The sequence below is a fragment of the Puma concolor genome, chromosome A2 (genome assembly GCF_028749965.1).
Source record: "Puma concolor isolate L17-30 chromosome A2, mPumCon1.1.hap2, whole genome shotgun sequence".
Lineage (NCBI taxonomy): Eukaryota > Metazoa > Chordata > Mammalia > Carnivora > Felidae > Puma > Puma concolor.
In genome coordinates, this window is record NC_141668.1 from 104,907,066 (window position 1) to 104,919,744 (window position 12,679).

Genomic DNA, 12,679 nt, shown 5'->3' on the forward strand with positions numbered 1-12,679 from the left:
AAAATTAAGGACATTGAGAAGAGTAAACTCACAAATAACGCATGTAGGCAAATCCACAGCATTTGAACCATCGGGATTCATTAATGAACTGTTGTCAACACCAAAGGAAGAAATCCAGGTACCAGAACCAAGGCTCCATGCCTTTCAACACTGTCGTCAATGACTGGGTAGGAAAGTGGAAAGTTAGAGAGTTCAGGGCTCCCACAGAGGCCCCAGACCATGGCTGGAAAGGACTCCAGCCCAGGCCATGTTGTTGTACAGGTCAGGGCTCCAGGGGCGAGAGAAGGTTCTTAGAGCTCGCAGAAGGAGAAGACCACAGAGAGAAGACAGAGCCACCATGGCGAACTGGGGATTGCAAGCTAGGAGACAGTAGAGTAACAGCTCAGGATTTTGAGTCTGTTATTTCCAGCCTAGATCCCTCTCCATAGGCATCTATAACTGGCTGTTCAGTGTAACAGAATAAGAACAGCCTTAGATTTTTTTTTTTTAACCTCACTCACATCTTGCCTCCGGAAGCTGACTGAGGCCATGCCCCACTACAGCGAGGAAGTCCATTTTTAAAAAGGCATGGGATCCAGGAAACCAGGGATAAAAAAAGCCAAGTAAAGGAAAAGCCATTTCCAGGAAACCCAGAAACAAGGTTAGAAAACAAATCACTCATCAAGCTCAGAAAACAAATCACTGATCTAGAAAGAAAATGTCATCAACATACACATGAAATGTCTCAGCTGGAGAAGCCTCGTCTTGAAGAAGATTTCTGTTTTATGGGATTCTGTCTATTAAAACTAGATACATAGAGCTAGAGAATGTTGATTTAATCCTGTGCTGTAATTTCTGGAAAGATCGAGGGAGAGCCATTAAACATGCATGTAGGTCTGGACATGTGTCTCAAAGAGCTGACTCCTCATCTTCTGAAGCAGAAAGCCAGTATCTAGCACAAAAAAGTCAAGAAATGGCAGAATAAGGTTATGATTTTAAAAAACAGAGTAGGGGCACCTGGGTGGCCCAGTCAGTTGAGCATCCGACTTCTGCTCAGGTCATGATCTCACAGTTTGTGAGCTCGAGCCCCGTGTCAGACTCAGTGCTGATGGTGTGGAGCCTGCTTGGGATTCTCTCTCTCTCTCTCTCTCTCTCTCTCTCTCTCTCTCTCTCTTTCTCTCTCTCTCCCCTCCCTCACTCGTGCTCTGTCTCTCTCTCACTCTCTCAAAAATAAATAAAAAACATTTTTAAAAATTAAAATAAAAAATAAAAACACAGTAAATGTCAAAAGAAAGAAGAGTTTGAAGGAGTTCTGCTGGGCTGGGGTCAATGGACCAGGGGCAGCTGGTTAGACTCTGAGCTTCGTGGCATGACCCGATTTTTCCTCGTCTCCATGTTCTACAGAAAATACATTAGAGAATTATAAAGGTACAGGAGGTGGTTATGGTATATTGTAGTAGAAGGGTGGATAATCTCTGACTTTTAAAAGAAAAAGTGAAGACTAGAAAAATGTCTGCTAACTGTTGGTAGTTTATCTGAGTGTTTAATGAAGTGATTTTTTTTCCCCTTCCTTTGCTTATGTAATTTTTAACTATAAATTTACCTTGCGAGGGGCGCCTGGGTGGCTCAGTCGATTGGGCATCCGACTCTTCATTTTGGCTCAGGTCATGATCTCACGGTTCGTGGGTTCGAGCCCCGCGTCTGACTCTGTGCTGACAGCGCGGAGCCTGCTTGGGATTCTCTCTCCCTCTCTGCCCCTCCCCTGCTCTCACTCTCTCTTTCTCAAAATAAATAACAACTTAAAAACTTTAAAAAATAAAAAAATCTTACGTTGCGATACATTGCATATTACTGAGAACAATTTGAAAGGAGACTTTTTATACACACACGTGCCCACACCCACACACCCAGGAAACACCAGTCCCGACCCAGAATAGGAATGAATTTCCCTCCGTGGTCGTGAGTTCTGGAACACGCACTGGGGACCCGGGTTCATACGCCAGGAAGCACCAAGCATAGAGCAGGTACCACAGTGGGGTGGGGTTGGTAGGCAGCCCTCCCAGGGCGAGCCCTTGAACCCTAGGGACCCTTTGGAAGCAGCTCAGCAGAAGCCCCCTGCGGGCGGGGACAGGTAGAGACGGGGTCGTCCGTTTGCATACACTCCACACTTGCACACGCAGGGTTGTCTCAACCAATTTTCACTGCTGAGAATGAACGCACAAAAACTCCGTAATGACGAAGAGAGCAGATTCCGTAGTCTTTTCCAAACAAAGAAATGCAGTCAGCGGACAAGGTCTCACACACTAGAAGAGCGTCCCTCCAACCATCAGACCCGCCCGGGACTGACAGCCTCCCCGAGCTGTGAATTTGGCGATGTTAGAAGTGTTTGGTGGGATCCGGGTTTCTGCGCTGCACGGACGGGAGCTGGATGTCCCATAGGCTGGCGCCAGGAGCTGCACACTGACAAACTTCATTGTTACTGCTGGTCCAGGGGTGGCCAGTCCGTGGACGGTTACTAGTCCTGGCGGCTCGGGAACATGCAGGGGCAGCAGAGCAGGTGGAAGTCAGGGCAGAGGGAGCCCTGAGCCGTCCCCTTCTGCTCTCCCCCTGCAAGGGCACAAGTCAGGGTGGCCCCGGTAAAGTTTCCAGAAGGAATAGTTCTCTTTTGCATTTAATTAAGGGCTGAGGGTTCCCCTTTCTCATATTTATGCTGAGGGAGGGTTCCCAAGTCCCCTGACTGGCCTGAAATCCCTCGGTAACATGGGGCAGAGCCCCAGCTCCCCATGCTTCGGGGGACAGGGCGGGTCTTGGGGATGTCTGAGCATCCTTGGGCCACCTGAGGACCACGCCTGGGCAGCATGGCGAACCCCCACACCGGGGCATCCGCCACCTGCCCAGGGGCCCCAGGAAGGAGTCTGGCAATCTGCCAACCCTCCTTCAAGCCCCGCGTCACACGGGCCAGCTTCTCCAAGTGGGGTGCACAGGGGGCAGAAATGCCCTGACGCTCACCGTTGCCTTCCTTTGGGCTTCCCAGGTATCTCTGGGGTCACAGATTGACTTGCAGAAGAAGAAGAGGCGGGCGCCCGCGCCCCCTCCGCCGCAGCCCCCGCCGCCAAGCCCCCTGGTGCCCCCTCGCACTCAGGACCAGGAGGAGAACAGGAAGAGCGCCACGGGTGAGTGTGTCCGCATGCTTCCGAGTCTTGTCTTGCGTGGAGTGTTAGCGCTGCCCTTAACCCCTGCAGTCGCCTCGCCCACGAGGGCATTAACTGGGGAAACATTTATGCTGAGGAAAGAAAGTCTGGAAATAAACACTTGTGAGTCCATCCCGAAGGCCTGTTTTCCGGGCATCGTGGAGGCAGGTGGAAGGCGGGGGGCGGAGAGGGTGGGGGATGGCTGAGGCAGCTCGGGAGAGAGCGAGCGGGGTGTGCACATGTGTGCGTGTGTGTGTGCGTGTGTGATGCGTGTCTCCCTGATGGAAGGATGTAAAGTTCTTGGGATGACGTCCGTGGAAGCTGTTTCGAAAGGCCTCTGGTCCCCAGGAGATTCGTAGATCAGTTGACAACAGTGTAGTAATTTCTTGACCACCCTGTTTGAAATTGATCTCCCCTTTTATATCTGTAGCAGAGACTGTGATCCTTTTTGAGGAAAAGAGAACCCAAAGGAAACAGGATGGAACCATAATATCTGTGAGCAGAGAGACCTATTAGATCATTAAATGCCACCAACTCATGTTACAGGTGGCACAGAGAAAAGGGACCGGGGTCTCCAGCTCTATTAGCCGTGGATAGTTCATTTGATTTAAAATTTTTGTACCGTCTGTTTGTTTTTGAGAGGGAGGGAAAGACAGAGCGCGAGCCGGGAGGGGCAGAGAGAGATGGAGACACAGAATTCCGAAGCCGGCTCCAGGCTCCAAGCTGTCAGGGCTTGAACCCATGAACCTCGAGATCGTTGACCTGAGCCGAAGTCAGACGCTCAACCCACTGAGCCACCCAGGCGCCCCTGGTGAATGTAATTTTAAAACCATTCAGTGTTTGTTATTTCATTTATGGAGGAAAAGGAAGAGTAGGTGTTTCCTGAGATCACGGGAGGATCAGCTCACGACAGAGGCCATCCGACGGCCATGCCCAGCGCCGTTCACTCCACTCAGCACCCTCGTGTTTTGGCCTTGACCTAATGGCTGTGGCCCCCAAAAAGAAGCCCCCCCCAAGGATAAGTGCTTGCATCATCAGTGTCCCAGACTCCAATACAAGCTACTTGGCTGTTTGTAGCATTTTTTCCCCCCTGGTCAATACCTCTCTTCTGATATTAGCCTTTCACAGCCAGAGACGTGGTTATCCTAAGGACCAGTAACCTATATTTCACGTCCGTTTTTTCTTTTTACCAAAGGAAAATACCGTCCTGTTCGCAGAGCACATGATCAGTAGCTCCTCGAAATAAATCTGGGGTGTCTCCCTCTTTTATGACGAGACCACCATTCTCCCTCCCGAGCTCTCACCCACTCTTGCTGTAAAGGGATGACAGCTCGGATGTACAGTCCCTTGTCACAACCCTAGGAAGCGTCCACTCTAAGTGGTGGTATGGCTGTGGTTGAGCCCTGCCAGCCTCCAGGCCAGACACCCCGTTTCAACCCAAGGGAGGGCCCCCCCCCAATTCGGCTTTGAAGGCCTGATGCTTGGAGGACCTGGCCCGGGTGTGGGCAGGCAGCCAGCGCCCACGGGTGTCACAGGAGAGGGAGGCGGGTGTTTGCCAAATGAAAACCGTAGGGACAGTTCCCCTGCGAGGACGGCAGTGATGCACTACTTGTCTCTCTCTGTCTCTGTCTGTCGTCCGTGAACTTTGGTTTGTGAAGGTGGAGAAGGAAGCCAGAAGCCCCCTTCCTACTGAAAGGGACCTTGGCTGCTTTGGGAGCTCAGGAGGGTGGTAGAGGTCATGGTGGCAGTTTTCAGTGAGACTTGTGTCCCCATCAGCAATCCCCATGAACTCACAGCACGCTAGCCGCCCACAGGCCGCTCTTTGAACCAAAGTCTAGGCTTTACGTTAACAGGTAAAAATCTTTAAAGTAGCCCCTGTTCAGTCACACACACACACACACAAAAGCATCTTTCTATTCTGATATCTAGATATAAAAGGGGGAAAAAATTAGAACTTGCACTAAAATAGTATTATTTTACTGGAATTGAGTCTGACCCAAATTTCTTGGCAAACAAAAATAAGCTTTCCAGTAGAAAAGCTTTCGGCACAAAGCCTCTTCCTCCTACGTGTGTCGCCCTAGGGGGACGCCCTCTCATTTAACGTTACTTACCTGGACCAAACAGATAGCTCTCACCCAGACCAATCGTGGCTTCTTTGCACTTGGAAGGGAGAAGTGACGTCTAGCTATGGGGGCATCCATATTTTTCCACGTTGGAAGAACTGTAATCAAGAGATTGGATATATCTCTTGATGAAGAAATTATATTTCTTAATCTTTTTATTAATAATCTGATGATGGTCATGAAACACAGAATGTATTCATTACAAGATGATCCTAAACATTAAAGCTTGGGGGTGCCTGAGTGGCTCCGTCGATTAAGCATCTGACTCTTGGTTTCGGCTCAGGTCAGGATCTCACGGTCCGTGAGTTCAAACCCCACATCAGGCTCTGCGCTGACTGTGTGAGTCAGCTTGGGATTTTCTCTCTCTCTGACTTTCTCTGCCCCTTTCTTCACTCACTCTGTCTCTCTCCCTCAAAATAAACAAACATTAAAAAAAAGATCTTCAGACATTAAAGCTTGAAGAAAACATTTCTAAAAGAAATCCTAGGAAGCATGGCTTACGACACAAGTGATTTATATGGCTCTGTTAAGTCACTGACTTTCAAAAATCTTAGTAGCAGAAGAAAATCTTTTTCCTATAAAATGGCAGGCGGATGCCCAGTGTGTCAAGAGCAGAGAGGGATGCCCTGAGGGTTCCAGGGTCAGATGGAGCACGACGCCACCCCGAACACTTTGCCCAAGTCACAACCCTCTTCATTTTTTTTAAGTTTATTTATATATTTTTTGAGAGAGAGAGAAAACATGAGCGGGGAGGGGGGTGCAGAGAGAGAGAGAGAATCCCAAGCAGGCTCCACACTGTCAGAGCCCGACACGGGGCTCGAAGCCACGAACCACGAGATCATGACCGGAGTCAAAGTCGGATGCTTGACCGACTGAGCCACCCAGGTGCCCTGGGACCCTTTTCAAATAAAGTTTGAAGACTCTTACCCTAAACGATGGAAGAGATTGAGGATATAAACAGGCTTAAAGACGTGAGCTGAATTAGTGGTTCTTCGATCTGCAAGAATTAATCGATAAAAGTAACAAAAGTAAGCTAAAAGATAATTCCGCAAACCTAATACAAACAAACCTGAATAAAAGGAGTTCCTTTTAACTTAACGCACCTGCCGAGGGGGCTTTTAAGAATAATTAATTTCAAGCCCAGCATCGGAGAGGAGTCGTGCTTGCCAGAAACACACGGCAAACAAGAAGGTATCACCAGATTGGCCCAAGGCGAGGACACCGTGTGTAAAATTCTGAAGCGTGAGTGAGATTGGATTTGATGCCTTGCGAGTTTGAATTTGGTCCCGGGCGTGGCTGGATTTTGGTGGCAGGTGCGGTTCCATTTGGTGAAGTTGACTTTTGGCACCGGGTGTAGCTGGACTTGATGACAGGTGTGGTTGGATTTGATGCTCGAGGTGAGGTTGACTTTGGTACCGAGTGTGGTTGGATCGGATGCCGGGTGTGTCTGGGTTTGGTGCTGGGTGTGTCTGGATTGGTGCCATGAGGCTGTGTTTGGTGCCTGGGGGAATGATGCCACGTGTCCCCCGCTGGAGGGCAGAGTCTTTCGGCTTAACCTTCTGAAGTAACCCCCGTTGATTCCATGTAGGTGTTGGACGACGGCAGGTGCCACAAAAGCCTCCCAGAGGCACTGCTCGGGGGCCCCCCCAGTTAGTGCTCCCCCCACCCCCGCCCTACCCTCCTCCTGACACAGACGTGGCAGAGCCTCTCGGCTTTCCTGGGGAAAGTGCTGGTTCCGAGGCCCCCGACCCGAGACCCACACGTACGTGCCTCTCGTTTCCTTTCCCTACTCTGTGCTCTGGTCACCCGTGTCAGGGCTGTGTTTCCAGACTTTCCATTCTTGCCTCGGGGTGTTTGTGGCTTTGTTCTCTGGCTTTTCTTTCCAAATGCTCGATGTGGTGTGTCCAACGTCACAGTGAATGCACTCTGAACGCTATGCAGGGCCCCGCGAAGAATGGTGTAACTCACTAACCACTCACCCTGGGGTCCGACCTCTGCCAGAATCGTACCGGGTGGGGGGAGACAGTCTGCTAGGAGCCACCGTTCCCCGCATGACAGCCAACCTCGCAGTGTCTGGGGAGAGCAGGAGCCCACGCAGCCCAGCTCAGCACACCTGTGATTTTGCTGTGAAGCTCGCTCCGGCCAGCCGTGAGCGCCGAGGAGAGCCACGTTCGAAACCAGGTCCTTTGAATCGTATGGTCAGTGGCCAGGCAGTGCTAGTGTGGAAAGGGAAACTGAGGCAGCAGAAGGGGAAGCAGCTTGAGCTCCGCCTAGTAATAGCCAGAATGAAGGTCTCCTTGTTTTCTACCTGGTGTCACACCCTGGCTGAGATCGGGCTTTCTTCCCTGTCGCCAGAGATTCCTTTAGGACTTCAGCAAGTACTGCGTACGGCACTCCCACCTCCAGACGCGGGAGTCCTTTTATAGATTCAACCATCTATGTTCCGATGGCGTCATCAGCCCACCAAGCCCGTGCTCGCCCCTTTCAGGATGCCCCAGCCCGGTAGCGAGACTTCGTCATAAAGGGGCGCGTTCCCTTTTCGTAATAGCCCCGTGTCACCCTGCCTTCCGCCCAGGGAGCGGCCGGTGCCCGTGGGTGGGTGCAACCTTCCGGTTAGGAAGTTCGTACTCTCCTGCCGTGGGACCCCTTGATCTTTCTCTGTCTTCTCTGGAAATGACGATTAACTCACTGCCAGCTTCTGGGTAAAGAAGAGGATGGCGGGATTACTTACCTACTCCTGTAGGAAAAAATCATCTGGATTCACTTCCTCTTTCTTTACAAATACTGCCTTTCCATCCTTCAGACACATTTGATCCTCTTGACGTTGGACATGCTTCTGGAAGCAAGCACTTTCTACAGGGCATTAAAAAACAAAGGATGAGACATTCTCGGTCAGAAAGAGAACAGCTGAGGCGCAGATGACTCTGGAGCTGTGCCGTCTCTGAAGAGATCTTGAGCCCCACGTGCCAAGGCCGTGGGCTTTGGCGGTCTACACCGTGGCTGCCGTCCTCGCGCACAGATTCTCATCCGTGGGGGACCCGGTGAGGGAGGAGTAGCTGAGGAAAAATGACAAAGCCGAACACAGCCCGTGGGCAACCAGGGAGCGGTCACGAGACCGACCCGGGATGGGAGAGTCAGGCTTCCTACGCTTCCCCACGTCGGAACTGATGCCAACCAGCGGGCTCTCACTTCCTCCTGTGCTCGAAGGGCGCTCTGCTGGGGAGACCGCTGGGCAGGATCTGGGGCGGGGGCTGCTTACAAAGGCGGGCATCAGGCTTGGGGACAAAAGATTTATCCCACTGTGGAATCCTTCCCCGCCCCTGCCCTTAGCAGACTTTCCAAAGGAGTCGGCAGGCAACAGACAGGAGATGAAGTTCACCATCTTGCTTCACGGCTCCGTTTCCGCTGGGGTTCTGGAATATTCTCTCCATGCGTTCATGTCCCCAGACCCTGGTCATCAGAGCCTCCTTTGCCCTTCAGTCACCATTCCTAACTCCCTGCCCTTCTCTTCGCCTCCCGTGCAGCCACAGAAATGCCAGTAAAAGAGTGAGGAAGGGCAGGAGGCATGGGGGGGGGTGCTATGGGGTGTTAGCGCCTGCAGGTAGCCAGGCTCCTCCTCTTCCTGTTCCCATCCTGGCTGCTCCTGCACCAGAACTTGGGGCATCCAACTCAGAGCTGTTCTTTTACCTGATTAGCAGAACTTTCTTGCCCATTTTCTATAGCAGTAAAACCTGGGATCTCCTGGGGCGCCTGGGGGGCTCAGTCGGTTGAGCGTCCGACTTCGGCCCAGGTCATGATCTCACGGTTCATGGGTTCGAGCCCCGCGTCGGGCTCTGTGCTGACAGCTCAGAGCCTGGAGCCTGCTTCGGATTCTGGGTCTCCCTCTCTCTCTCTGCCCCCACCCCCTTGCACACACACGTGTGCGCACACGCTCTCTCTCTCTTTCTCTCAAAAATAAATAAACATTAAAGCAGTCGTAGAAAGTACTGTACTAAGAAGAAAAAACAAAACAAAACAAAACTGAGATCTCCTGCCCAAGCAGGCAGAACGCAACCTGGCCTTCTTTGGTTCCGGAGTTCAGAGCAGTTAAGGAAAACAAATCGTTGGTTGTCTTCGGTCTTATTTTTTCACAAGATGTTGAAATTGGGGCACTATCTTGTCTCAAGGGAGCTACGGCTGTTAGCACGTGAATACTGGGTGCGCGTTTGCACCCCTTGCAGGCATCTACATGCTTGCTACTCTTCCAGTTAGATTTCAGGCTATTCGTGTGTGTGTGTGTGTGTGTGTGTATGTGTGTGTGTGTGTGTGTAAGTTTATTTATTTATTTTGAGAGAGGGACAGAGCGCACAGGGGAGGGGCAGAGAAAGAGAGAGAGGGAATCCTAAGCAGGCTGTGTGCCGTCAGCACAGACCCTGACGCTGGGGCTCGAACTCACAAACTGAGATCGTGCCCTGAGCTGAGATCAAGAGTCAGTTGCTTAACCAACTGAGCTGCCCAGATTTCTGACTCTCCGTAGCTGTGGAGGGAAGCTCCGTATAGACCCTTTCACACCGGCCACAAGCTCTTGTCCACTTCCTCCTGCATTCGGCGTCAGATGCACGTTCCTTGTGAAAGAAACGATACGCTCCTGGTGGAGACGGACCCTGACTACCGACGACGTCTGGGCGGTCCACGAGGCGTCTCACGTGACACCTCACTCAGACCCCACCGCAGCACGGGGGGTAGGTTCTGTCCCTGGGAGAAACTGAGTCAGAAGGACTTCCATCCCTGGCCCGGGGTCTTACCGCAATATGGGTACAGCAGGAATCCTCATTAGAGTATGTTTGACCCTCAGTCTTGGTTCCGTCCACCCCCATGCTGTTTTCGCCACCAGACCAAGAACCCCCCACGGGGGCATCCTTTGGCTTTGCATGATGATTGTTGTTTCTGCAACACAGAGTATAGTCCACTCGGGTTGTTAGAAAGACGAAAAATGCATTTTGTTGAAAACCGCGAGCTCGTCCAGCCTTCATGGATAAAAAGAAAGAGCCGGGAGATGATGGTCTGTACACGGGAAAAGCGCAAGAAGATGTGAAATGGGTCTTCCAGGGCACTGCCCTTCATTCTGATGTCTCCAGAACCTTCTGTTCTGGCCGTTCCCTAGCCCCGACCCTGACCTCTGTAGGGTCTTGGCGTGATCTCCGTCCTCATGCTTGGATGGCACCACATTCCCGTCCACCGCCAGCCTCCCCAGCCGACCTGACAACGAGCTGGATGCCTCGTTTCCCGTCTTCGTGCTTAAGTGCCACCAGCACGTGACACAGGGCCACGAAAACCGCATTCGCCTGCAGCCACGCCACCGGGAGAAGACCTTGTGGTCTGGGTCGATGCCGCTTTTGACTGTGACCCCTGCACTCTTTTGGAGCCAATGTATGGTTTGTGGGCAGAAGAGCGGTGAACATCCGTTCACGTGTGTTTCTGGCTCCCAGAGGCCACCTGTGTCCAGCCCGCTCCCCGGCTCCCCCTGGGTACCCCCCGCGTGGGGATCAGGTTGATGTGAACTTGACGTGCTCAACACACTCCACCACCGCCTCAGGAAGCCACCCCTCCAGTCCAGATTTCTCCCCCATCTGGGTGTTTCCTCCCCACGTTGTATTACACGCACTTGAATGTGCTGCTCTGCTAACCACTTGGAGGCTGCACCGGTCTTATTTCTTATTGTATCCGCTCTTCAACATGATGCCCGACACACAGCATAGATTCAGTCGCAGAACATACCAGAATAAGTCTCGCTGTCGATCCTAAGTATCACACTACGATGACACTCAATGTTCGATTAGCTTTATCGAACTAAGATGTTTTCTGGGCTCAAGGGCATCCAGTCCCTGCTTTGCTCTGTCTGTGGGGTACTCTCAGTAGAGTCAGTGCTCATCCACACTCATGGTCGTACTTGAGGAAGATGTGAGGATCTCAGTAGCGGTCAGCAACCCAGACTTCGCCACTTTCTTGTTTCCTGCTCTGGCCTACCTGTTAGGATGCCTTCAGTGGTGTGGTGGATACCGCTAAAGTGGGTCCCAACGGTCCCCGCCTCCCGCGTGCGCCCCGTTGTACAACCCTCTCCCCTTGGACACGGGCTGACTTCAGTGACTGACATCAAAGAAGAAAATATGGAAGAAGTAGTGGGATGTCACTTGTCACTTCTGGGGTTAGGTTAAAAAACAACAACTGTGGTTTCCATCTTGGATACCCTCTCTGCCTCGCTCACTCCGAGGGGAGCCAGCCACCATGTTGAGAGATGCTCTGTGAGGAGACCCACGTGGCAAACAACTGAGGGAGCTTCCAGCCAACAGCCAGTGAGCGACTGAGGTCCTCAGCCCACCGAGCATGGGAATTGAGTCCAGCCAACACCCTGTGGAGTGAGTCTGGAAGCTCCCTCAGGAGCCCCCATGGTTGAGACCACAGCCCAGTGGCACCTTGGCTGCAGCCTTGTGAGGGACCTTCTGTCAGAGGCAACCAGCCAGCTGTGCCCACAGAAAATTGGAGATAATTAATGCTTCTTGTGTTAAGACTCTGCTTCTTGAGGTAGTGTGTTATGTGACAACAGACGCCCAAAGGAAGAGAAACCGCTCTCCAGCCCTCCTCCGCAGTGTGGGGAAACTTTCATCTCCTTGAGCTGGAACCCCAGACTTCAGTGAAGCCTAAAGTTGTCATCAGGGACTGAGGGTCGACCAGTATCCTCTCTAAATCATCTTTGGGGTCGACCTCCTCCTGCCCGGGCTGGTACTGAGGGGGCTCTGGCTGTTCCACACACCATATCCAGACACAAGAATTTTCAGAGGAGGAGGAGAGACCGTGTCTTCTAATGGTTTCAGGGGGAACCTTTCCCAGAAGCCCCCCACCTGTGGATCTTTCTCTTATGTCTCATTGACCACAGCTGGGGAGTAGCTGACCAGTCTCTGGTGAGAACAGAATCACCCGAGATGATGGAAGCCCGACCCAACAGCCGGGAAAAGGGTCAACTTTCTCTGGCATGTGGAAGTCACTTGTCAACACTCTGTTAACTGGACGTAGAGGGGAGGCACGCTGCACAAACGGCCCCCAGTATCCACCATCTCAGGTCATGACCCTTGGTGTGGTTGCCATCTGAAGAGCGGAGGGCACGTTGTGAGTGGGAGCAGAGAGAGGGCCATGAGCCAATGGCGGAGATGAAGTGGACGGTGAAAGACGGCACGGCCAAGCATCTGAAAGTCAGAAATGACCAAGGAACTGCCCTCCTCAGGGGACACTTTGAAGGCTGGACTGGCCACTTCACGCCTGGCCTCCGCCTACATTTCTCAATTCCTGCTTCTGCAGACCAGAGAACTAGTGGAGATCGAAACTCCTAACATTAGCACATGCCCACTTGGT

The 12,679-nt window shown here is 52.1% G+C and overlaps 1 protein-coding gene across 12 annotated transcripts in view; it reads left to right on the top strand.

The window, feature by feature from the left end:
- COBL (cordon-bleu WH2 repeat protein) overlaps nt 1–12,679 on the top strand; it is a 267,995-nt gene that overhangs the window by 198,937 nt on the left and 56,379 nt on the right. For 9 of the 12 annotated variants that reach the window (XM_086697069.1, XM_086697068.1, XM_086697073.1 and 6 more), the window contains 2 exons: nt 3,014–3,152; nt 6,882–7,055. In XM_086697069.1, coding sequence (XP_086553195.1) covers nt 3,014–3,152; nt 6,882–7,055 — 313 coding nt within the window. The remainder of the gene's footprint in view (nt 1–3,013; nt 3,153–6,881; nt 7,056–12,679) is intronic. The other 3 variants (XM_086697078.1, XM_086697079.1, XM_086697080.1) reach the window with 1 other exon arrangement.